Below are 27,116 nucleotides of genomic sequence, written 5' to 3' on the forward strand. Positions count from 1 at the left end.
GTTATTTTTCAGGTGGTTAATTTTCTGAGCCACAGGATATATCTAATGGTCAATATCATTGTTGGAGGGGCTAGATAGAAATACACTGCCCATTCGACCAGCCGCTGCATTCAGCCGTCACTCGCCGTCGCTGCTAGCCACCACCAAGCTGAAGCACAGCTCCCACTCCCTCTCTCCACCGAAGTTACTTCGACCTTGCGGGTAGGTTCGCTTTCATACCACTGTGTCTTCCTTGCTTATTGTGACAATCTAGCCTTTCATATTTCCAAAAATTGCAGGTTCTAAGGTTGTTGACAACTCTCAAATTATGGCGGAGATCGTGAACCATTTAAACAACGATGATAGCAAGGAAAAGTAAGTTTTATTATGTATCAAATTGCTGTTTGATTAAATTTTTCAAGTTCATTGAGTTTCTTTATTGCATTTGCAGAGAACCATCTCCTCTTGCGGCATTGTTGAAAGAAATCAAGGAAGGACTTGATGTCGTGAGACATAAAATTCAATCTTTAACTGCCAAGGCAAAAAGGAGCCAGTTGCATCTGATAAGAGTGAGGATGTGTCAAAGTATCGCCCGAATCCTGACATGCTTGTTAGCCGAGAAGATTTAACCCCTCAGGTGAGTGTGTGTAATAATATCAAGGGTAAATTTGTGTAAGATAGGGTGGCAATATCATGCAACAGATCTTTTTTTCTTTGCATCTCTAACTTAACTCATTTATATTGTAGGACGGTCATGATGCGTATCGTCCAGTAAAATTTGCTCCTACTTCTATGGATCAAGATAAAACCTCAAAGCAAGAAAGAAACGCCTTGCGAAGGGAAAAGGAAATTCTGAAAGAATCTAAGCATAGTAGTTTTATCAGGACATTGATGAATGATATAGAGGAAAAACCTGAAGAGGTGATATTATAGTTTATTTTGGGTGTCAAACAATAATGACTTACTGAGTTTGGGTAATGATTTGTTTTGGTTGCTAACTATACAGATAAGAGATCATGAGGGATCTAGCAAAGAAGTTGAGAGACATATTGCCAAAATGGAGGAGCGTGCCCGGCAAGAGGAGGAGCTGTTCAACCGTGTCCCTCTTACGAAGCATGAGAGGAAGAGAGAGAAATACTTGAAGAAATCAAGAAATGGGTATAGGGAGTCACCTGATATTTCCATTCTTAAAAAGCATTGAATTTATGATCACATTTTATTTATTTATTATTTCCAGTTAACATCTGTGTTTATTGTCTTGCAGGTTGGATGGTCTAACAGAAAGTTTCTTTGATGAAATCAAAACGTTACCCTTCGAAGATGAAACTGGAGAGCAAGTCATGGGCTCCAGTAAAGGCAGCAACCGTAATGGGAGGCTGAAGAAGCGAAAGGCATGCTATTTTAATACTTCGAAATTGTTATATGGAAATTATAAATTATTTTTAAAAATTCACCTATGGAATTTTGCTTTAGTTGAACTATGTTGGATGTATTTTATGCACTGTTGCATCTGCTTTGCATATAACAAACCTTATTATTTGCTGATCACCTTGATACTCTGATGGTCTTTTATCCATTGTGTGTAACAAGTAGTGCTGTCAATATAGGCCAGAACCCGCGAGCCAACCCTGCCCAGCCCGGCCCACCGGTGGGTTGGATTGCTAAAATTATGTCTCACCCTCACACTAACAAGCAGTCCATTCAAAAATTCATTATGCTGAAAATTTGTTTTATGCAGATTTTTAAGACTATACATTGCTGTCTATAATCTGAATCATTGGCCCCTCATTAGAGTCTTAGATTATCTCTTGGTTAACAAAGAATCTTATTGAGATCCGTATTTTGCAAAAGCATGTTATTTTTTTTTGCATCTGTAGGGTACACATATTGATTTGGTTATCGGTCTAAACTCTAAAGATTGTTATTACGTCCTGTTCATTACCTATTTCTAGTTATGAAGAATTTATACTTCTATGTACCAGTAATCTTAAGATTGTTTTGAGCTATGTACTATGCAAAATCATTTCAGTTTCGATGATGACCATAGTAAGAAATACAATCCAAATGATGCCCTTTGAAATAATTTACTGATCAACACAAATTTCTATGTATTTGAAAATTTAATTCCTTCCTTCAGCGTATACACACCTGTACTTCTTTCCTTGTCTTTGTCTGTCAACATTAACCTCAAGGAATTAAAACAGATTTTGCATTAAGCTGTGCCTTCTTCCTTTCAACTAAATTGACATTTTCATTTTGCAATTGAATGTGTTGATTGTACTGGTTCTGTTGAGTTGGTAACTAACAATTTGGGCTTCCTTGCAGAGGAAACATTGAAGGACTGAACTGCTATCTTAAAAACAGACCACTGCATGCTGTGGTGGGAAGTAATGCTAGATTCAGTGCAAGGGAACGCAAAAACTACTGGGTTTGTTTCGGTGCATTACTCCCTTTCTTGGTTGGTTCCCTATATCCTAGATGCTAGGTGTGTCTAAAGAAATTGGTTCTGAAGATTTTAATGTCTTTTTATTATGACCATGATTTTTATTACCATTGTTTACTGTGAATCTGGAGTGGAGACTTCAGCAATGGAAAATGTTTTTTTTTTGTTGCTATGATCAGTGTGCACCCAATTTTGTGAGGCACGTGTGGTACGTGGATACTTATTTTTAGGGTTGTGGAAAGGGCCCCAGAAAGAAGAGATGGCATATGATGATACTTGTATAAGAAGGGGGGAAGGAAAAGATAGATAATGAGTGGTCAATAACACGTATGAAGAAATGAACTCCATTTCTTAAAATTCATTTTTATCCAAAAAAACATATCCATAGAAGTGTTGTGTTGGTTGAGGAAAAAAAAAATGATTTAAGAAAGCCCCCCAAAATAAATGGAAAAGTGTTGGTCCTCATGACCTCATGCTTTTCTCCATTGCTTCAGTGCAAAGACCGTGACTAAATCGACCGTTACCTCTCTTTTATCTACCAAGATATATTTCCTTCTTATGAGTTTTAAATCATGATATGAAACATGTTGCTTTCTTTGTTCATTTCATGGTCACGCTTGTCCACCGAAAGGTCTTGCATCTCATGATTTCATCAATGAGAAAAAAGGACTGAAAAAACATGTGAAGAGCTTGATTCTAGACACCTGGCACTCAAGTTCCCATTTGAGAAAAAAGTGGACTCCATTGCCCACTAGACTTGTAGTTCTTCTTAGAGTAAAATACACTCACCCCCCTCAAGATTTGTGAGAATAACACTTAGCTCCATTCTTATCCAAAATATGCACTCCACCCCAATACTAATCTCACAATTACATTTAACTCAATTCTTCTCTAAATTCTACACTCCACCCCACCCCCTTTAACACCATCCAAAAGATGCTAACAGAATATTCTTTTAACTCAAAATTAATTAATTTAAATATAAATACATTACATTATCTTCTAACTAAATAATAAATATACATTTTTTTTAAAAAAAAAAGTAGCACGAGATAATCATTGCTCATTCAAGTAAACAAATCCTTGTTATTTGGAGGGCAGCACAAATGATTTACAATAAAGCATGTTCTGACCTTCTTGGTGTAATTCCAAATTCATATAACTAGAACATTTCTTAAACGAGAACAACTTCTGTTTTACTTCTTCCGGATCTGAGTTACGTAGCTTCCAGCTAAGTTTGAAATCATCCTCTTCAAGGCAACAACATTTTCCATCACAAATTTAGCAAAACTTAACTCAATGTCAGAACCATCAAAACTCAAAAACTTTACCACTAAGTTTACTAAAAAAATTTGTCAATAAGTTTACTAAACTTTCAAAGTATAATTGTGTTATGACGATATGTGATTACCTTAGTTATTAGGTTGTATGAGCACTTAAGCACATAGCATTTTAAGTTCTAAAATATAAGTTGTTTAAGGTTATACATAGGTATTAAGAACTCATCATTTGATAAATATTTTGACTGAAATACTCCATATTTAAATTTGAGTTATATTAGAGAGAGAAATATTTTGACCATAATAAACATCAAGTTTAATTATTATTTTTTATTTGGAGGTATTTAAAATATTTTATAAATATTTAGAATATTTACAAAATTATAGTACAATTATTATTTGGTTAGAGGATAATGTAATTTATTTATCATTTATATTTTAATTAATTAATTTGAGTTAAAGGAATATTCCGTTAGCATCTTTTGGATGGTGTTAAAGGGGTGGGGTGTAGTGAAGATTTCAGAGAAGAATTGAGCTAAGTGTAATTATGAGATTATTATTGGGGTGGAGTGTATATTTTGGATAAAAATGGAGTTAAGTGTTATTCTCACAAACTTTGAGAGGGGTGAGTGTATTTTACTCTTCTTCTTAATTAATGGGTTCTAGAGCATAAAATGGCTTCAAAATTTATTTTCATCAAGGTAGTCATTTTTATGCCAAAACTCTGGCTCATTTTCTGTCTTACATCACATTAGTACACTAGAGAAAAACTTGGGAGAAAGTGAGAAGTTTGCCTTTTGGTTTTCTTGTCATTTATGTTAGAATAAATAAAGAATATTCACATAAAGTAAATAAATAAAGAATATTGTAACCTAATATTCTATTCTATTCTAACAATTTATGCTTGGTCTTTGGAATTTTCTAGGAGTTGTTTTGGTATACCACCCCTAGAGAAACCCCTTCAAAAATGCAATTCCAATGTGTATTCTAGAATACGAGTGTGAGAGATGTAATTCTCAAACAATCAATTATTCTAAAAGTTTAAATTATTGGATAAGGATCACATAAATGATTTTATATTATTATTATTTTTAACACACTCTCACGTAAAGAACTCATTTAGACTTATATGTTGGGTCCTAAAGTGTGAACAACTTACATGCTCATCTAGCATATTCTGATATTCAACTTTTTATTAGAATAGTTGAGGCATTAAGGATTGAACTTTAGACCGCTAACTCTGATACTATATCAAACAACCAAATTATATCAAAAGCTTAAGTGTATGTTTGGGTAAGCATTCCCACCCTACCAACACATGTTTTTCTGGAAGCATTGCACTGGTCGAGTCCAATATAACGCGTGTTCACCCTGCCAGCGCCAAACCAAACTCACTCGAAGTCATTGATTAAGGGTCACATGAATTCAAACAGTCCCTGTTTCAAAACAGAAGAAAATTGCATGCCTGTGTTGTGGTTTGGGTGCAGATCTGCTACCAAAAGACCTCCTACAGATTAATGGCGATGTCGCCTCTACCAGCGTTTGGGTGCAGATCTGCTACCAAAAGACCTCCTACATCTTATCCCTCTGTGTTGCTTTTTCTTAAATTCTCCTTTCCCAGTTATTCGATTAAAATTTGGGGTCAATTGACTCAAATTCATCAATGTTTAATTTTTGAAACTATAGAATAAAGATTTGCGGCCTCTTAAATTTGAACACAAGAGAAGAAGTTGCATAACATGGGAGGCTTAGGTTGCAGCCGCACCGTTAATAAAAGGGTTAGTAAGTGAGGCTCCTACGTGGAGTTTCTATGTGACATGTCAAATTTTGATTTGAGGGACAGGAAAAGGGACAGGCTTAAGAGACAGATGATTTCCACTCCACCTATAATATCATATAATATCATGTGACAATGTTAAGTGAAATATTGTGTTTACCTCTATTTTTATAAATTTTCAAAAGATACAACATATTTAATGTTTATGAAGACAAAAATAAACAAAAAAATATGAGAGGATTCTGATTGATATTGTCAAGTTTTCACTGTGATCCAACTGTGAACCTGCACTGAGTTGGTTGTAAGATTGTGGATTTGTCACAGCAAACTTCTAAATTATTGGGGAATCCTGTTTCATCATTTGTGCAATGAACGTTAAAAAGTTTAATTACAAATGAACAGTTTGTTTCTCTGGTCTGGATTTAAGGCTTTTTGAACGGACATTCTCCCTTGAGTGAAGAACAATACTACCTAACAACAGTATCAACCAATGCGGTAACAGTAAGAAGGTAAAGAAAATTTGCAACCTCCCTCTCACAAATCCTGAGAATATTTGTAATTTGGGTTTGATCTTTCTGCATAACATATCTAACTCCAACTAAAATTAGCAACCTATACCCATTATGTTTCCTTAAATTCATGTAAAAGCTAGCCAACACAACTCATGCATATATTACATTGTGTGTCAGATAATAAATTTCTTTGAAGGAGACAGATAACTTTCATTGTAGTTGTTTTCTTTTTCTTATACCATCTCAATTGATTCTTTCTGATCCAATGTAGATGGAAACAGACACCAAACAACTCTTTCAATTGTTAATGTTGAGCAAACAGCTCAACCACGTTTCTGATTCAGACCTAAACTATTAGGCCTTTACCATATAAACATATGCCATTTTTAGCCAAGGTTGTTTTGAATACAGAGGAAGCCAATTTGATATCTCTAACTCTACAGAACAGATATAATTTATGTAACCTAAGAAGCAACCAAATGAACATAAGCTTATGTACTCTTTTTGTGAAAAAAGAACCATCAATGTTTGTTGAACATACATAACCCTTTGATTTTCATGAGCAATTCAATACATTGGTAATTTGATACTGACATTGGAAATTTTCACCAATTGTATGTTTCATAACAAAAGAAAAGAAAAAAAAAAAAACTAGTTACTGATGGAGAAGAAAATAAAATTTATGGACTAATTACACATTTTTAACAGCTCCCTTGCCCATCTCAACACCATTGCCATGATCCTCATGCTCAACAAATCTAGACCAATATGGGTGTGACCTCCAAACTTGGCCCATTTCTTCAATTGGAATTCCCTTAGTTTCAGGAAGGAAGAAGTATATGAAGATCGTCATCACGAACACGAAGAAGCCGAAGAAGATGAACAAGCCAAACTTCAAGTGGCAAAGCATGTTCAAGAAGATTTGGGCGACAAAAAAGGTGAAGAGCATGTTCACCGATACATTGATACTCTGCGCGGCCGAACGAATCTCGAGCGGGAAGATCTCACTAGGCACCAACCAACCAAGGGGTCCCCATGACCAGGCAAACCCTGCTACATAGATGCAAATGAAGAGCACCACAACTATAGCATACCAATTTGGCAAATCACCAGGGTTCCCATCAACTCCAAACTTAGCTCCAATAGCAGCTGCAACTACGGCCTGTGCACATTAATAGATACTGAAATTAGACACTCAAATCAATTTAACAAAGGCTTTGTTGAACGAAGAAAAATGTAGTTCACAAATTAAAATGGTTTATTTGCAAATTAAGTACATAATGAATTGCCCTACCTGGCATATCATCATCTGAACTCCACCTTCGAGGAAAAGCTTTCTCCTACCCCACTTATCAACTCCATAAATTGAGACACATGTAGCAACAACATTAACAACGCCGGTGATCACAGCCGACATGAGAGAAGCATCATCCTTAAACCCAATGGAACTAAACAACACAGGCGCGTAGAACATGATCACATTAATGCCAGTAAATTGCTGGAAGAAGGGAATCAATATGGCCATGGTGAGGTGGGGTCTGTACTTCCTTTGCAACAAGTTCCTCCAAGGGTGCTCAACTTGCATTGACGCTTCGCTAGCCTCCACGAGGTCGCTGAATTCTTCATCAACATCATCCACTCCGCGGACTCTTTGAAGATGAGCCTTGGCCGCATCGCGGTCACCGCGTTCGATCATGGAATTGGGAGTGTCTGGAAGGACTAGTGATCCAACTGTGATTATGAGTGCAGGGACCATAGCACCACCCAAACTCAACCTCCATCCCCATCCTCCTTTGATCTTGGCAAAGAAGTAGTTCAGCACATTGGCTACAAGTATACCAATTGTGATTGACAATTGGAAGCCAATGTTCAAAGCTCCTCTGTATTTGTATGGAGCCATCTCAGAGAGGTAGAGCGGCACAGACTGTTAATCACAGAATTTGAAAAAAAAAAATTAACAAAGCAAAATCAAGTAACAATTATTAATAACAAGTTACTACAAATTAACAACACTAATGTAATATTCCAAGTGTAACAACGCTACTCTACTTGAGTCAGCCACTTGTTGGTCTTTGGTTAGACCAAATGGAAAATAGAAATGTGAAATTAAAAACTCCAACTAGGTTTTAAATTCAACGCTTGTAAGATGATGCAAGCGGTGGTGGGAATGCTAAGCGAGGTGATGATCACATGCAAAGAAAAACATGGCACAATAATTATGATAGACTTGTTTGAATAAAATTAAAAATGTCACTAAGAGCAAGTTGCCATAATTTGTGTCATAATCCAGCTATCACTCTCAACACATGTTATGTAGAGAAAATAATAGGGGAAGATTCCTGCTTTTTCACACCAACCAAACAAGTCCCAACGTGCATAGTTTCCAAAAGCAAAGTCAAAATCAACCGAATTATTGGCGGAGTAGGCAAAATCACACACACATTGAAAAATCAATTTTTCGGTAGCCCACGCACTAAGCATATCATCATCAACGTTTTGAAAAAAAAAATCTTTAAAAGTTAGCTTGGATTAATTTCAAAAAAAAAAACTGAAAAAAAAACCATAATTATATTCAATGAATGCCTTTAAATTGCATTAATGCCCATTACAATGTGTCTGAGATTTCCATTTACGTCATGTTGAATACAATGAATATCATAAATAAGTTTATATATTGAGTCTTCTCTGACGTCATCATAATTGATATTATCCAAAAAAAAATAAGTAAAAAAGTCTATAACGGGCAAAAAAGTTGTAGACAATGAGGTGTAATAAAATATAGCAAAACAAACAAATTAGAGGGAACAACACGTCTAAATTATTGATTATTAAAAAATTAGATAAACAAAACAACAAATGAAAGAATCAAACACAAAAGAGCTCGATTTTAACTTTCATGTCAAACTTTGTTCTCTAATGCATGTTTCGGCGTTAGAGTCAACGTCAATCTGATTTCACGTATCGCTGAGGTATCAATCTCTGCGCTAATGTAGAAGTGAGTTTGACACGTGGATTTCAATGTATATCCACACTTAAACTCAAATTAAATACTAATTTTTTATGGAAATATTTTAAAATTTGTACCAAATTTATAATTATCCCAAAGGATAAGATTTGAGGGAGATTAATTAGTACCTGATTGGCAAATCCGATACCGAACCCGAGCAAGATCCGACCCACGATCAACATCCAAACTTTCTGTGCAAAGCCATTAATGAGGGCACCGACAAGGAAAAGCAACCCTCCGAAAAGCATGGAAAGTTTCCGGCCAAATTTTCTGGTGACGGTGGCAGCCACCAGTGACGACAGAAGCGCCGCCAGGTACAGCGACGACGTGAACATCGTCAGCGTCTGGCTGTCGTACTGGCAGTACTCGTTGGTGGTGCTCTCGGCGTGTTTCTTCCGGTACACCGACGGGAAGAACTTGAGCAGAAACGGATCCATGGAGGTGACTCCACCTGATCAAAATCCATATCACAGAATTAATCAGCAAAACTGAATCAAAATATAAAACTATAGCGTTGTACACTTGTACTACATCATTTGTCGAGAGGATTTGTATCTCGACTATTATTGAACACCATACACTTTTGCTTTCGAAAAATAAAAGTGTACGTGTGTTATAGTTAAGTTTTGTATGTGAAATTATTATTACCGGAAATTCCAATATCGTAACCAAAGATCAAGCCACCCATGGCGGCGACGATGCATGTTACGGTGACGAAAGGAGTGAGGTTTCCGGGGTACTCCTTACCCCCACCATTGCTTATTGCTCCGACAGCGGGCATTTTTTTTTTGGTAGCAGAAACCAAGAAGAAGAAGAAGAAGAAGAATAAAGAGAGAAGACAGAGAGACAGAAAAAACAGAGGAAGTGAATTGAGATGAGATGGAGGTTTTGGATGGTGAGTGGGGAGTGTTTATATAGAGGGAAAGATTTTTGGGAAGTCTTTAATTCTTGTCTGATCACTGTTGAGCTGTCAATAATAAAATTAAAAATAATAGAGTGTGTATTTGTGGGGACATTGACTCACCGTTAGACTTAAAAAAATAAAAAGGAGAAAAAAGAAAAGATGATTGAGGAATGAATATGGGTGTCAAGTCTTGAGGTTAGAAAACTTGTGTTTGAGTGGAAAATAGGGGTAGAATAAGAGAGATTAATTAGGATGAAAAAAGAGATAAAGCTTGTGGTTATGACTCATTCACACCTCATTTTCTCTTTTATTTTATTTTATTTATTTTTTAATTCTATTTTTCACTTCTATTCATATTTTATTACTTACCGTATTTCTTATCTTTCTCTTTTTTCCTTTTATTTCTATGTCTACGTGTAAATGTGTATTTTGGTGAATAAAATTTTATTATAAAGTATGAGATATAGTATGTGATATACTGATATTAATATAGGAAAATGAGATAGAGTACAAATAAAATTTGGTAGAAATGAAGTGGAAAAAATTTATAGTGTGAATGAATTAATGTTGATTGACTCGAGTATAAAATAGTAGGTTTAATTGTACTTTTGGTCCCTCACTTATCATGATTTGGAAGTTTTAGTCCCTCAGGTAAGTTATTAGCTTGCAATATCCCTCATGTTTACTAAATGTTACAGTTTTGATTTTCCGTCAACTTCTATCTAGTTTTTTACGGTTTTTTATTGAGCATCGCATTTGTACGTAATGCGATGGTCATGGTTCGAGGTTGGCGTAAAACATAATCCGAATGATTTATACTTTATTGTTTGTTCAGTTCTATTTTTTTAAAGATTAACTCAAAAATTATGGACTAAATTCAATCTGATTTAAATAAGGTTTATTTGATTCTAGTCATAGAAATATAATATAAAAAAAATTATATGTAACAAATGTATAAGTTAAAAAAAAATATTAATTATTAGAAAATAAAATACTTAATGAAAAAAAGCTATTGTAACTAGCTATATTAAATATTTTTTTGAAATCTTTAATAGATATTATACGTTATTTACTTTTAACTCTTATGTAAGTGTGTATCTTTTGAAAACTAAATTTTGAATGCATAAAATAAATATAAATGAATTATATATAATATTAGTATAATTTACTTAAGGAAACATTATAAAAAGGTTAAATCAAAATAAGTAAGTATCAAGGTTTAAACATTTTACATTTAAATTTAATAATTCAATATTTATATCAATGGTTATATATTCATTTTAAATCTAAAATATAAACCATACTCAAAATAAGTAATTCGAATATTGACTAGTATTTCTTTTTAGAGCCCTGTATCAAAAGAATATTGACTATAATTTTTTAGAATTAACTTTTTTTAATTATACATATACTAATCAGTTTAGTACTCTGCAATCTGCATAGCTGGTTCTTTCTGTCTCTGCGCTTTTTTCGATCGAATATCTCTGTTTGTTCCTAACTATGTACATAAATGGCCAACCTCGTATGAGCAGACAAAAAAATAATTGCAATCAATCCCATATTTTTTAACCGAAAGTTGCAATTGAAGTTACTCTTCTCCCAATCCAATACCAATTCGTTTTCATATTAATTTGTAAGTTAAGACAGTTGGTTGGTTTGACACGTCAGATAATACTCAGATTTCACAGGATCTTAGTTGGTGTTGTGTTGTGTGTCTTTTAATTTGTTTCCTTTCTTGAGATTCTATTTATTACTATGTGGATGTGGTTGCTGAGTCAGCCATTATAGTCACAAGAAAAGAAGAGGTATTAGTAGAAAAATAATAGAAAGATTTTATCCATTGTGGAATATTGAGAATGCTTTTAGAGGTGGTATTGGATAATGTTGGATTAATTGAGATGATGATGAGGTTGGTGTTCGTTGGGTAATGTCGGTGTTCACAGAATCGTAGTAAAAGTTGTCACAGGAGTGGATTAGAGTACTACCAGACTTCAAATGTCTTGAAGCAAAATTAATAAGATCCTTATTTTTTTTATAAGCAATATGAATTATATTGAAAAGAAGTAAGGTATTTTAATCCTAATATAAGTAAAGAAGAATGAAGAAAAAAAAACTGAAATGAAAACAATACAAGATAACCTACTACCTCCAAAACTAACCCCCCAATACCCCAATGGAAAAAGGCTTTAATGAGGCCTTTTTTAATAAGATCCTTATTTGGAGTGTGAAAATGTCAAAAGAATGTGGAATGACTATAAAAGATTGACCATATTTTCTTGTAGTATCATTCCAGACGTTACAGTACTCAGCTAGATGACGGTAAGATGACAAAACAGAGAGACTTTTTCCAAAATAGTAATAATTGTGATAGACATGAATAATATATAGAAATATAGCATTAAACTCAGGATCAGGACTACATTGATAAGATATCTGCATTCTTCCGAACCAACACATTTTTTGGTCAAGCCAATTTTCCTTGATGCATCATTACATCCATTAGTCAAATTTGATAAAAAAAAAAATGTAAATTGAGTAATGCAGTATGGCTGCATTTAAGTTTCATTTGTTTTAGTTTGCAAAAAGAGATGTTTGTGCATTGATAGGAATTCAAAAACAATCAAATTGAACCATTTGGACTTATGGAGGTCAATCACGAGTATTTTAGGAGACTTGGACTAAAAACTATTTTATAGAACTTCTTTCTATAAGTATTCTTTTAAGATAGATGATATTATGCTTTCTAGCTTAAATTATTCATTTAGAATAGTTAGTTTAATTATTTCAATTTTATGCTTTCTACCTTAAGTAGATCATATTAGATTTCATGATAGTATGCTCTCTAATCTTTTGAAATGTGTAAATGTTTTCGTAGTTAAAATAATTTAGGCTTAAATATGCTTTTGGGCTTGGGATAGTAAAGGAAATCAAATTAGGTTTTAAGAAATTTTTTAAATGTAATCTCTGAAATGTTTTTTTAATTAAATTAAGTCATTTTGCTCTATTTTGACCGGTCAACGGTCCAGTGGCGAGCCTAGTATGTAGATGGTGTTCACCTGGATTTTTTGGCATCAATTTTAGTCCATGTAAAAATTTTAAATCATATTTTCAATCCCTCTTTTTCCACCACCATCTTCCTCTTCCACCTTCATCTTCTTTTGGGCTCTTGCATGCTTCAGCTTCTTCCTCTATCATTTTTTTAAAAGCAAAATATGATAATATATAGAAAGTGTTGAGAAACAAACTCTCTCAATATGGGTACAGTAACCTAATTAGCAAAAAGCTGACAAAAGCTCTATCTCTACCGCAATAACCTTCCAAAAACCACAAACACACAAGTGCATGTGTTATAATTAAACCCCCAAGAGACTACCCCACTAGAAAGGTTCCTATTAAAGTCGAAAAAACAGCGACGCATTAGGGATCTAATCAAACCGCTCGACACCTCCAAACAGAAACCAAAACCAACCGAGTAAATTTAAACCCCAACAACAAAACAAATGTGTCATAGGACTGTGAACAACCTAAGGGAACCAATACAAAGAAGAAACAACAAATCCTCTTCTTCCCTAATTTTATTTTTTGAGCAAATAACCATAAAATTTTAACTTGGAGATGAGAATTACATATCCATGTATGTTTACGGTTATCATTTAAATTATTGTAAAAAAAACCTTTCTTAATTTCAATTTTCAATTTCATGTTTCTCGAACCTTCCCTTTTTCCTTCCTCTGATCATGCATTTGATAGTGAAAAATATCACCTTTCTACCTAGCTAGAACTCATGCTTGAGCTTTTGAAGAAAATCGCTCCATGCATGTTATCTCTCATGCATTCTCATGCCTTTTCACCAATTAGAATTTTGTTCTAACTTTTGGACCCTTGTATGCAATCTTCGATTAACACACAAATTTCTATTTTTAGATTAAGAGCTAAGTATCATGAGTCTTAGTGTTCATAATTAGATTTTCTTTGCTGTGAAAATTTTGTCTTCATCTTAAGCATCCTAAAATAATCTCACGTGCCACTCCACCCACTAATTCGAGACCCTGTTTTCCTTCCCTGCACTAACACTGCGGCTTTTCACTAACCGTTGTATTTGAACTTGTCCAATTGCTTTCTTCATCGAACTTGGGCATGATACTATTCCATTTATTCTGATGTAAACATTGCACTAATTTGACCAATTGTGCAATTCTTATCTCAAAACTTCATCAACCTGGGCACCAATATTTCAACCATTGAAATTCTTTTAGTATTCATATGCTTCCAAAGTTATAGAATCACATGCCCATGCATGCACCAATGTCGTATTTGAACCCCTGGTTTGATTTCTTCGTAAAGCTTTTTTGCCAAATAGAAAAAAATGAGATGAAGATGCAGTTCATAACTTGCTCTCTTCAATTCTTCGATGACATTGCCAAATTAGCAGCAACCCCAATTGGGGAAAACAAGGTTTTACCACCCCCAGAATACTGCAAGTTGCAATGCCAATTTCACGTCCTACTTGACCCAACGTTCTGGTCAACATAATTGTTCTGGTCAACATAACTTCCTATAAATTTATAATTTGTTATGCCATGTCAAATCCATATATCCATCAATAGGACATGTCTTTATGTATGTAATTTAAGTCTAAAAGGTTGTTCATTTCTACAATTTATACTTATTTTTTCACTATAATTTTATTTATTTTATAATTTTTAATATTTTGCTTATACTCATATTTTAACTAGCTAGTTAACTGAACATTTTTGGCTATTGAGTACTTTCGCTAGCTGCTTTAGCAAAAGTGAAGAAACGAGATTCTCTATGTAAAAGAAATTCTCTTCCGAAGCTTCCCCTTACCAAACTAAAGATGATATAAAGGAAAAGAAATTGAACCCAATGTAGGAAAAGGGGGGAACGAAATGGATAATTTCTTTACAAAACCTTTCTTTTTCCTTTTTCTTTTTCATTGTTCTTTTATCTTTGTATTGCACTTTCTATCCTGTTCAAGACAAACTTCTCTTTCAGCTTTCTTAAATTCTCTTCTTTAATTTGTCCATTGTGACATATTTTTTCCTTCTTCTCCATCCTTTTCCCTGTTATCAAGACATGATAGACTAATAATAAACAGTTTACATAGGAGCAAGATATAAGGTAGAAATAGCCCGGCCCCTAATGAAATTTACTATCCCTTTTATTACTATTTCAAGGATGCAAGGTAATTACTATCATATTAGTTAAATCTCAAGCGACTTTGATGACATTGACGAGCGTCTGTGGTGCGAAGTTAACCAGCGCCATAGTATAGGAAGCTTGGGTGGTTATTCTTTTTTGTGATTGGTGGATTGTTGATGACCCAATAAATTATTGTGGTGTATAATTGTATATGTATAATGTAAATTAAAATGAGGAGCTGTATAGTTTTATATATTGTGTTCATCTTTGTACTATTTTACTGTGAGGGCTTCCCACATTCTAATTTAGAAAAAATATAAACTCGAGATTTTTTATCATTATAATTACGTAGGAGACACAAAAATAAAAATGAAAATTATTGATAAATGATAGATATACCTTTTTCTATTTGGAACACATCATATATACATATTAATTAGTGGAGATTTTTTATCGCCATTGAGTCGAGGTTAAAATTGTACACAAAATCACATAGCTGAAAATATTTGGGAAAAGATGTATATGTATCGATTTTTAAGAAATATTTTTAGGGGAATTACAAAAAAGAAATCGATGTGGTTGGACTCATCCAATATCGTCACATCATGACTTTTTCAAGCAAACGGTGTTTACATGACATTGCGGAGAAAATATATTTAATTTCCAACAAAAATGATTATGATCGATACTTTTCAAAGGAAACTCTTTTTTTTACAACAGAAAGAGGTCATAGAGGCAATTACATTAGAATCAATAAAAGGAACACAATTCTAAAGAACCTCTTCAAGTCCAGTGACGAAAAGAAAAAAATGTCAAGTGACGGATTCAGAAAATTAAAATCGTGGGGCAATATATCAAAAAAAAAAATGGGGGGCTAATTAGTACACTTTTCATGTATAGTGTTCAATAATATAAAACATTTGTGGAAAATTATATTGGTTCATTTTATATATATGGTGTTAAGTAAATTTAAAATTCATGTGGGACACTTGCCCCAACACCATGTGATCGGGTGCATCCGTCCCTGTCTTCAACTCACACATAATTTGGATATCGGGAGAAATTTTGGCCGAGTAATCAGCCACAAAATATTGGAATCGGGGAACAAAACACAATTAAAAACTGAAAACTATTAAAGAAAGAAATCAACTTTCTACTATTTTTTTTTTGTTACATGGAGGGCCGTAACCCGAACTCTAGCTATCTACAACCTTCTTCCTTTGAAAAAAATAATAATAATAGAAATATACCTTTCAAAGAAAACTCATTCCTAACTTTTTAGTAGTAATTATTTGGGAAATCATGTGCAGATATACATTCGAATTATATCAAAATATTCCAAGTGGACCGTATAGTTTACGGCCTTTAATTTATAATTTTAATTATGTACATACTAATATTTTGTCTTCATATTAGAACCACACCTCCTGCCGTCAAATTAAGAATAAAATAAAATTAGAACCCCTCAGGTTTGTATTCCATTCAATTGTGTGATATCATTTCTGAAAAGAAAAATAATTTATTCTGGTAAAAATAAAAAAAACATCCATATGCTTTTTTTTGAAAAAAAAAAATTATTCATATACTTTGAACTTTGAAGAAATGAATATTCAATATCTCACTTGCCGTTCAAGTCTATTTCGTTTTGTCATTTTCAGAAGAAAATAGGTTATTTGTGATGTGAGTGTGACATGGATCTTGTTCCCTGGAGCTGGACCATGCTGAGCATGGCTGAAATATTTAACAATCAGAGTTATTAGGTAAAAACGGAGAAAAATAAATCATTTTCTCTCTACTATTTATCAAAGTTGGCCGATTGGAACGAAGATAATAAGATGAATGGTAACTTTGTAAAAATCTGTCTAACGTATAACCTACTTCTTAAATTTATGTAAAACTCTGTTAATTATGTTTGTTTTGTAAAAAACCTAATTTGAATGTATTTAACAGAAATGATAGGTGCAGATCAATTTGGATCAAGGAAATAAAGTCCACAAAACTTTCTGAATCCAAATAAAACTACCAAATAAAACAAAATTCATTAGTCAAACTATCTGTCAAATACGATATATAGGTGTATAATTTTTGGATAGAGATTGACTTCATCAAATACAACTAAAAAAATCTAATTATCTATCATATGTGGCCCCAGCTGTTACCCTAACATGCACCAATGATAAAAAAATTTAATTATTTTCTTCTTGGGGTATTCCTGGTTTACTTGGCTGTTGTTAATTTCCACTTCAAGTATTGAATGCTAGTTTAGAGCCCACTCTCTGAGTTTCTGAATCTCAGCTCCTCAAATCACATCAAACATTGTTCTCTTCAGGAATTTACGCTTCATGCATGCATACATATATTATTCCACTTTAATATATTCATAATTAAACGCTTTCTTTTTCATCGTAATTATAAGAATTTAATATATCTAATTCAATCATAAAAATTAGTTAAAGAGTTGAGAGTTGCTCAACATTTTGTAAAGATTATTTTTATCACGTCTCTAGTCAATGGGAGACTATTAAGACGCCTAGAACTATGGACATCTAGAGTGTGAAATTTATAGTATGAACATTTAAGGATAGTTTAAATATGGGAGATCTTTATCAACAAACAAATAATCTTGAATAGACTCTAATATCATAATAAATTTTAGGATGCCTAACTTAGCACAAAAACTAGCTAAAGTTTTTTTTTTATAAACAAGTATATTATTGAATGGAGGCACAAAGGGGCATCAAAACCTGTACATCACAGAGCCAAGAGTACAATAGATGGGAAAAGAAACCCCCCAAAATATGGAATAAGCACTTAACTACCCACACATCCCCCATTATACATATAGGTAACCCCATCATAGGTAAAGTAAACAACAAGTTGGGTTTGTAATCCAGTCACACATAGATGCTTGGAAATTTCCATACTTAATTTTGCTGCCAATTAACCAACTCCAGCTACGAAACTGGACCAATTCAATCACCTCCCCTGCATCTAGTGTAGCTAAAGTGAGATGCTCGACCACTTATAAAGACTATAGTCTATACATACCAATTTTTTTTTCCTTCCTTAAGCTTCATCTCGAAATTCAATCCTATACCAATTTTGAATAATTTCTTTATTTATAAAGCATTTCAAGCGCCCAAAAAAAAATCTGGAAACAAATTGACAAGTTAACTTTTTCAAAGAACTAAAGTTAAGGGAGATAGCTAATTAATAAAAAATTTGAAGCTTATTTAAAATAAAATGAAGGGTAGATACGTTTTTCCTCTCAAAAGTCATCTGCGAAATTAGTCTCTTGCAGGAGTAAAGTTACTTTTTTTTGTGTGCTTACATTTGAATCTTTCACGAAAGACAATCCTATTCGAACCGGAAACGTTCACATCATGATGTGATTGACTCTCACAGCTGAGATTCTTTTATCCATAAGACTTGAACCCGAGAGCTTAAAAGCACTTTAATCATCGACTTGTTTGTAAAGTTGCATTGTAGTTCTAAAACTTTTGAATTTCCTGATTTTAGTCCTCACCGCAGCATGGGTTGCTTGTGTGTCTGGCAAAAAGGTGATGTGGCATGCATGTATACAATTTATAATTAAAAGTTGATTAAAATTAAAAATAAAACATCCTAATTTTACTAATGAATTCAACACCTTCAACTCACCAGTTTCCTCATGAATTCAACACCTTCATCCACCATTAAAATCAAGCTTCCAAAAAAAATTTATGAACAAACCATTCATAGTTTAGGCTGAGGGTCGGGGAATTGGTCGCCGATGAAGAAGGTGAGGGTAAAGAAAGATGAGGGAGGTGGGTGAACATGTGGATTTATCTAAAAGGATGATGAGGGCCGCCAGAGAGAAGGTCTTAGTGCTTGACGAGGGATGGAGGTGGCTCATATCAACGCTCGACGGAGGAGCAACGATAAGGGTTGGGGTGATGGTATGGTGCGACTCGGCGGGGGAGGGTTTAGGGGAGGTGGGAGGATAAGGGTGAGGGTGATGGTGGGGTGCTACAGAGGAAGGTTTGGGGGAGGGACGGTGGTTAGTGTGGGAGTGTTGGTGAGCGTGACAAAGGAGGAGAGGGCGGAAGACGAGAAGAGAGAATGTAGGGTTTAAATCTGAGAGCGTTTTGGCAGAGAGAAACTTATAAGGAAAGATGGGCGAAGATAACATGTAGCATCGGTCTGATCAACACTAAAACTCCCTTCCAAAATGGATGATCTATACGTGGGGTTAGCGTCGGTAAAATCTGCCACTAGCTAATTGTTTGTTGATCTTAGCTTCGGCCTTTAGCGCTCTAATTAAATTAAAAAAAATTGCCATCGGCTATGCCGCCGCAAGCTTTAAGCATTTTTTTTCTCTGTTGGCGTTGTCCTTTGCATTAGAGCATCACTAATGCAAGGTTCTTAGTTCTTATTTTTGAGTTAAGAACTAAGAACTTAGTTCTTAGCCATTGGAGGTGCTGACATGGAGTTTTTAGTTCTTAAAAATAAGAACTCAGTTCTTATATAAGGAGTTTTACTTTTTGAGTTCTGAGCATAAAAAATTATTTTTTCTCTCTCATTCAAATTATTTTATTATTTTATGAGCTTTGTTTTATTACTTTATGAAAATAAAAAGTATAAATAATGTGGTTGGTGAGACCAAATGAATAGTGGTAAGAACCAAGAACTACGAACTCATGGTTGTAGCAAAATTGCTTTAATGTTGCTTAAGCACATGTGGCAATACGGGCCCACATGAATAGTGCTAAGAATTAAGAATTAGCTTTAGAGATGCTCTTAATTAAACCAACATAAACATGTCTAATTTAGTATCGACGGCGTGGCTAATGTAAATTTTTGGCACTAAATTCACACATTCTAATTTTAAAAAAAAAATTCGCACATTCTTATAGTGATATTTAATGAGTGAATCACTCCATGGAGGACTTCTTGGCGGTTTTTTTCCGAGCAGCTGATGATGATGCCCTCGCATTATGGCAGGCGGGAGTGTACGCTCTTTGGGAGATGCGCAACCGTGTTGTTTTCCGAGATGGTGAGATTCCTGTGCCTGTAGCGGTCGTGGTCTAACGATGTTCCATGCTAGCTGCTGCGCCGGTGTCAGAGGTAACGGTGGTGCCTAGACCAGCTCCGTTGTTGCAGGCAACTTGGGCGCGGCCACCTCGAGGTATCTACAAGCTGAATTTTGATGCAGCTGTGGCTACCACGGGAGAGGTGGGTTTTGGTTTGATTGTGAGGAATATGTTGGGCGAGGTTCTTGCTTCTGCAGCACAATATCTTCTCCATGTAGCTTCAGCGATCCTTGGGGAGGCATTAGCCTTTCGCTGGTCTATGCAGCTTGCCGTTCAGATGGGTTTTCGTCGGGTGCTTTTTGAGACAGATTGTCTGCAGATGTTCCAGCTCTGGAAGAAACCTCCAGATGGTCAATCGTATTTATCTAGTATTGTTAGTGATTGTTTTATGTTATCTCGTTCTTTTGATTATGTTGACTTGTCTTTTGTTCGCCGTGGGGGCAATTCTGTTGCTGATTTCTTAGCTGGTACCGCTTCCAAGTATACTGATATGGTTTGGTTGGAAGAGGTTCCTAGGGAGGTCATAACTTTGGTTCATGAGGATGTAATGACTTCTATGTCTGTTTCTGATTAATGAATTTGCAGTTTCCTTTAAAAAAAAAAAGAATAGACTCCCTGTCATCTTATTAAAATTCGGGTTGGACTTAAATTTGTCTCACAAAACTAGATTGAAGATATAGTAAAATTTTTCAACTGGCCTTAACGTAATATATAACGCGACAACACAATCAATCGCACAATTAATTTTATAATAAAAAAGTATTTTAGCACAATATCCTTATAGCTGGAAAGACAAACCAAAGTACTCCATGGGAGTATTTAAGACCATATGCATAATGAAAATAGTTGGTGCTATGTACAACATGGGCGTTGACACCACAGTCCATTTTATACCTTTTCCTTCTTCTGCAAATAAATATAGGACATTTACTCTACGTCTTGTTGAGAAGTAAAGTGATACAATCATACAAGGTTAAGTGTAGGGTCCCATACTATCATGAATAAAGCTGCACTGGACCACCCCAAGATTCTTATAGACCAATCTCCAGTTTGAACCTTCAATCAACCTGCAGTTACAAAAATTGACTAAGACTGAAAGGTCTTCCGATTCTCACTTGCCTTAACTCTCAATGCCTACATGATCCACCATATTTGACTACAGAGTTCTCACTTAGGAATAGACTGCCCAACGTTTAATTTCATAAATTCTCTGCTGCTTCTAATGTCACCAAGTTGCTGAATTTTGATAACTAAGTTTTGCATTTATTCTATAGGGAGATACCAATTAACAGTGATTGGTTCAAGTGTTACAAGCTATATGTGAGATTTTTCATAACAATTTTTGAGTTGAGTTTTGCCGATGAAAAAGCTTCATCGATAAAATTAATCATACCAGGATCTAGATATTTACAACTTGAAAATACATGTATAGGGAAAAAAAATCACTAATGGAAACCAACCAAATTGTACAGATTCTCTTGACTTGGAAACATGGCAATTGGAGAGATGACGCGACCCATCATAAAATAGAAAAATGGATCCTGATAAAATAGAGTCTACTATACTAGTTTAATACATTATCATCTTAGTTTATTGGTGACTAATTACAAGTCCCGCTCATCTTTTTGCCTAGTTCATATTTTAATTATATCTGACTTAATTCTCACAACTTGGAAAATAAGCACATACGAGTAATCTTTTAAATGAAAACTAGTTAAAAAATTATTTATGAAATATGGCAAAGCTCTAGCTTGTATATACTATCTCTTACGCTGTCTTTCCCACCGTGATACGAGGGCTAGTTAAATTATTCTAATATATATTTTACAGAAAATTATTTTGGGTTAAGGTTTTTCTGTGTAATGTTAATTCAAATTACCTTTTATATATTGTGTTGAATATTATACCAATTTTAATATGAATTCAATGGTTGTGCCTGTCACTGTAAAGTATTTTTACACGTATATACGTCTTATAATTGGATGTCACGTATTCAAAAACATTTATGTTCTATTTTATTATACTTAAATTTAAAACTTTTTTTTTGATTTGATGACTCATTATTGGATACATGTGTAAAAACTAAAAAGTATTTACACTATTGGTGCATTTACAATCCTTTTAATATAGTATTAAATAGCGCGCATAATAAGCCATGTGAAGGAAAGTCTTTTCTTAACCTTGGCTGGGTTTTGATGAAGACGCAACATCAACAAAGAAGAAAAAAGTTGAAGACCATAAAGAATGGAAATTAAGCACAAGAAGTCAAGTTTTAAGATATAAATTTTATGACTTTTTAATTATAGGTCTTTTTACCTTTAAAAGTTCATCTAAAGTTCAATATCATCTAAGGCTCTTTATATCATCAGAAAAATAAATTGCACCCTCAGGAATCGATCTCTGGACCTCCCCCTACCCAACACATATGTGCCCCAGCTCCTACCACTTGAGCTCAGCTCCTACCACTTGAGTTATCCTACAGGGACGGGTGTAGATTCTTAAGTCATTGTAAAAGCTTCTTCTTTATGTTGAATCAGTTTGATTCTTGTTCCATCATAGTGTTTGGTGAAGATTATTATAGGGTTTGGTGATTGTGTGGTAAAAGATGCTTTGAATCGGGGTGATTCAGAGTCCACCAAAGAGCTTGGTATGTGCTGTGTAAACAAGAAAGTGATGTGGGTGTTCTTGAGAGTTTTGGTGTGAGACTTGTACTGAACATACGTAGTCTTCGGTTGGTGAAGGTGAAATATGATACATCGTCGTGTGAATTTTCTTCTACCCTGATGATCTCTTTACTTTCTGCCTTCCAATTTTTTATTTTCATTATGAATTTGTTGTTTATACTACCGTTACACTAAGTTTTGTGTTTGTAATTTTTAATTTGATTATATTGCAGCAAACCTAATTCACCCCCTCATAGATTGTTACCTAGTGTTTACAAGTCCTACTTTTATTTTTTATATAATGTTATTCACATCAAATCTTTAATTTGCCGTCAAATTTCTTATTTGTTTCTTTTTATGATTTATTGCTTTTTCAGTTGTCATGTTTTTTTTTAAGCCTAAAGATTATATTAAAAGGAAGTTCAATGGGTACTCTATACAAGAGAGAAAAACATAAAAGTGTGAGAAAGGAGAAAAACAAAATAGAAAAGGAGAAAAAAAAGGGCAAATTTCATGTAATTAATAGAATTTAATTGCTTCAGAACTTTCCTTTTTTTTTGACATAGGGAAAATGCTTCAGAACTTTCCATTATAGTTAGCTTTATTTTAGTATTTATTGTTAATAATGCTAGAGTGCACGACTCGTTTCATAGTCGATACACGACATAGTTTTTTTTCACATCCCAAAGATAAATTACACATCCCGATGAAAGAAAAAGTTACCCTAACATTATACCTAATAATTAACAACATCCAACAACTGTAGGCTTTTATCGAACAAAACTTGAACACATAGCCCCTTGATTACAACCATATAGCAACTGGGATCTAGTTTGGGATCTTCTCCTCTAATTTTACACAAAAATCTGCACATAGTCAATAACTTTGCCACCCTTAATCAATTCATCAAACACACTTTTAACAAAGCTAGCTAGCGACCAGTCTCAGACTGGTGTGCACTATTCTGTGGAATACCCTCAAAGCATCGCTGATTCATTCCATTCTCAAGTAGGCATAAATCAAACTCCTGTGAGTGACCACATCCAGGCTCAAACACTTTGAGAACAGTTCTTCAAACAATGTCTCTACTTTGGACAACTTGGGGTTGATACAATCTTTTATTTTATAGATTCTGTTAAGCAGTGGCGGTACTAGGTTAGGACATGGGAGGGCCATGACCCCCCAAGTCCTAGAAAAATCTTATAGATAATAAAGAGTAATAGGGTATTTTATTTCTCACATGTTGTTATATATATAACGGTGCACATAATGTCAAATCTGAAGCATTGTTCCAGCGTTTGAGGCTTTCCTATTTTGATCTCCATAGCAAGGGTTCGATTCTCATATCAACCATTTTTTACAAAATAATACTTATATTTTAAGTTTTAACCAATGTTTGGTCTTCAACTCTCTCATTTGTTTGAGGCTTCATTTTCAATGAGTATATGTATTAATTTAATAATTATTTTTGTGTATATGTGTGTCTATTGTTAAGATGTACCAAAAAAGTTAAATACTTTAATTTATGTTTAAAATTTTATTTTAGCCCCTCCATATTAATTTTTCTAGTTCTGCCACTGCTGTTAAGTACATCAATAGAGGCCAGTGCCATATCTCTATTTGAGTATTTAACAAACCAAGTTCCATACACATAGTCATCAGGTATAGGATAATCATCTACAACATGCCCGTATTTCCAGAAAATTTCCTTAACTTGATTAACTGAAGCATGTTTGTTTAGAAAAGAAAAATAATATGAAGTGAAGTGAAACACCGCGCATACATTTATGTTGACTAATCGGGTCAGCATACCATACTTGGATGAGAGGAGTACCTCCAGCATGAGTAGCTTGATCTTGTCAGGCCCTAGCTCGACGACCATAAAAGACCAATCATACATCACCTGAAGCGCACTTATTGCGTCTTCAAGGTGCTAGAATGAGACAAAGCCATATACTTTGGAACTATCCTCCTTATCCACCCTTGATGTATTAACTTTTGAAATTAATAGAAAATGAAAGGCCTAATATATACAATGTTTGGCTGGAAGCATTGGACAAAGATGAACATTTTTCTGTACTCTTGGCTCCATGTCTATGAAATTTTTCATCTCTATCAAAGAAATTCATTGCCTTAGCTGCATATGTAAGAAATAAAATGACAATATATTAAGAAAAACTAAAATCTAGATCAACTAATCCGACAACAAGTGGTTGATCACGATCATTCATTTTATAGATTTCGTTAAGTGGTCAATAGCGACTTGTCTCATATCTCTATATGAGTATTTAAAAGACTCAATTCCTTACACATATTCCTCATGTATAATATAAACATCTTGAACATGCCTGTATTTCTAGCATATTTCCTTACCTTGACTAATTGAGGCATGTTTGTTTAGAAAAGACACAAATAATATGAAGTGAAGAGCAACACCACATAGGCGGTTCTGTTCACCATCAAGATCAGCAAAAATAGTTGTATGCGAGCATTACTTCCAGCATGGGTAGTTTAATCAAGCCAAATCCTTACTCAACGATCATAAATGACCTGTCATCCATCACTTGAAGTGCACATATTGCGTCCTCAAGGTCTCAGAATAACACAAAACCATATACTTTGGGACTATCCTCCTTAACCACCCTGGTTGTATTAACTATCGCGATTAATAGAAGATGGAATGCCCTATATTTGCAGTGTTTGGCTGGAAGAATATAGCGTATAGAAAAAAAACATGGAGATGAAAACTTTTTTGTACTATTGGCTCCATGTATATGCGATTTCACATTTCAATCAAAGAAAGTCATTTACTTAACTTCATATCTAGGCAAAAGCATGACATTAGATGTATGAACCAGTGTTTTCAGAACCGGACCAGACCGGTCGGTCGAACCGGGTTTGACTGGGAACCGGTGCTAAGGGTGGTTCGATTAGCCTAGAAAACCGCTGAACATGAAAACAGGTCACGGACCGACGGAACCGGTACAAAACTAGAAAACCGATGAAAATTGGCGGTGAACCGGTTCTTTAAAAACGTGGACTTTTTTTTTAAGCGGTTCTTCAAAATTCCTGAGTTTTTCACATTCACGGTTTCAATTTTACAGAGTGCAGATTCGGTTTCACATCGTATTGGAGTCTTCTTCACGTTGTCTTCAGTCTCCGCGAAGTTGGGTCATGTGCGTTTCCGGTGAGTGCCTCGCCTCTGTCCTTCCCCTCTCTTTTGTTTCTATTTCGTTCGTGTCTCATTCTGAAGCGAATGAAATAGAGGGCAGAAGACATGATAAGATAGAGAGGGAAAAAAAAAGGTAGCAAGCAGTAACAGAAGTGTGACGGCTCATGGTTGGAATATGATTTTAGGGTTTGGCACTTAGAACATTTTTAGTAGAAATGTTATGGGCTTGCACAATTGTGTTACTTTTGGGCTTATTGCATGATTGAAATATTGTAGCTAGCATAAAAAAAAATTAACAATTACGTTTTTTTTGAAACAATAACAATTGCGTCAATAACGCTACCAGTAAAAAGCTAATATTAATACTTTATAAAGTGTATAAAAAATATTTGACTGATTTAAAGTTATCTCTATCAATATATTATACATATTTGTTATAAAAAATATTGTTTAATTATTACCGGTTCGACCCTGGTTGGACCACGGTCCGACCACTAAACCTTTAACTGGTGCTTGGCCGGTTTAATGACCGGTCCGGTTCTGCAAACACTGGTATGAACACTTAAATCTAGATCATCTAACTCGATAACAACTGATTGATCATGATCTTTCATTTTATAGATTCTGTAAAGTGCATCATTAACAACCAATCTCGTATCTCTATTTGATTATTTAACAAACTCAGTTTCGTACATAAAATTTTTTGGTACAAGATGAACATCTACAACATGCTTGTGTTTCCAGAAAATTTCCTTAACTTGATTAACTAAAGCATGTTTGTTAGAAATGACACAAATAATATGAAGTGAAGTGTAACACCGTGGAGGTGTTCTTGTTGACTATGATTTCGAGATTATCCTCCTTATTTACCTTGGTCGTATTGACTAACACGGTGTCGTATTTACTATCACTGTCAATAGAAGATGAAAGACCAAATATATACAATGTTTGGTTGAAAGAATTTAGCATCTAGAGAAAAACTTGAATGTGACCACTTTTCTACACGACTGAAACCATGTTTACACAAGTTCTCATTCCAACTCCTTAACTTCATTTGTAGGCAAGGGCATGACAGTGGATCACAATCTTTCATTTTTTTAAATTCCATTAAGTGCATCAATAGCTGCAAGTTCCATAACATATT

General features: G+C 34.3%; 3 protein-coding genes across 3 annotated transcripts; 2 read left to right on the forward strand and 1 right to left on the reverse strand.

Moving 5' to 3' along the window:
• The first annotated feature begins 307 nt into the window (after positions 1 to 307).
• LOC130712173 (uncharacterized) lies at positions 308 to 2,695 on the forward strand. The gene is made up of 6 exons (XM_057562011.1): positions 308 to 354; positions 496 to 616; positions 727 to 900; positions 986 to 1,137; positions 1,244 to 1,370; positions 2,305 to 2,695. Exons 1-6 carry the CDS (start codon positions 308 to 310, stop codon positions 2,314 to 2,316), a joined length of 633 nt encoding a protein of 210 aa, XP_057417994.1. The 3' UTR covers positions 2,317 to 2,695.
• Positions 2,696 to 6,471: 3,776 nt separating this feature from the next.
• On the reverse strand, positions 6,472 to 9,884 carry LOC130711633 (sugar carrier protein C-like). The gene is made up of 4 exons (XM_057561334.1): positions 9,647 to 9,884; positions 9,127 to 9,449; positions 7,286 to 7,915; positions 6,472 to 7,153 (listed from the first exon to the last, which is right to left on the reverse strand). Exons 1-4 carry the CDS (start codon positions 9,777 to 9,779, stop codon positions 6,683 to 6,685), a joined length of 1,557 nt encoding a protein of 518 aa, XP_057417317.1. The 5' UTR covers positions 9,780 to 9,884; the 3' UTR covers positions 6,472 to 6,682.
• Positions 9,885 to 20,144: 10,260 nt separating this feature from the next.
• On the forward strand, positions 20,145 to 20,711 carry LOC130712174 (uncharacterized). The gene has a single exon (XM_057562012.1). The coding sequence runs from the start codon at positions 20,145 to 20,147 to the stop codon at positions 20,709 to 20,711; it is 567 nt and encodes a 188-aa protein (XP_057417995.1).
• Positions 20,712 to 27,116: the final 6,405 nt, after the last annotated feature.

The sequence above is a fragment of the Lotus japonicus genome, chromosome 4, assembly GCF_012489685.1.
Source record: "Lotus japonicus ecotype B-129 chromosome 4, LjGifu_v1.2".
In the NCBI taxonomy this organism is placed as follows: Eukaryota; Viridiplantae; Streptophyta; class Magnoliopsida; order Fabales; family Fabaceae; genus Lotus; species Lotus japonicus.

Coding starts and splice junctions, on each gene's coding strand:
- LOC130712173 (XM_057562011.1), top strand. CDS start 308: ATGGCGGAGATCGTGAACCATTTAAACAACGATGATAGCAAGGAAAA. Junction 355..495: donor AACGATGATAGCAAGGAAAA/GTAAGTTTTATT, acceptor TCGTGAGACATA/AAATTCAATCTTTAACTGCC. Junction 617..726: donor GAGAAGATTTAACCCCTCAG/GTGAGTGTGTGT, acceptor TTTATATTGTAG/GACGGTCATGATGCGTATCG.
- LOC130711633 (XM_057561334.1), bottom strand. CDS start 9,779: ATGCCCGCTGTCGGAGCAATAAGCAATGGTGGGGGTAAGGAGTACCCC. Junction 9,450..9,646: donor TTACGATATTGGAATTTCCG/GTAATAATAATT, acceptor GATTTTGATCAG/GTGGAGTCACCTCCATGGAT. Junction 7,154..7,285: donor TTCAGATGATGATATGCCAG/GTAGGGCAATTC, acceptor TAATGTGCACAG/GCCGTAGTTGCAGCTGCTAT.
- LOC130712174 (XM_057562012.1), top strand. CDS start 20,145: ATGCTAGCTGCTGCGCCGGTGTCAGAGGTAACGGTGGTGCCTAGACCA.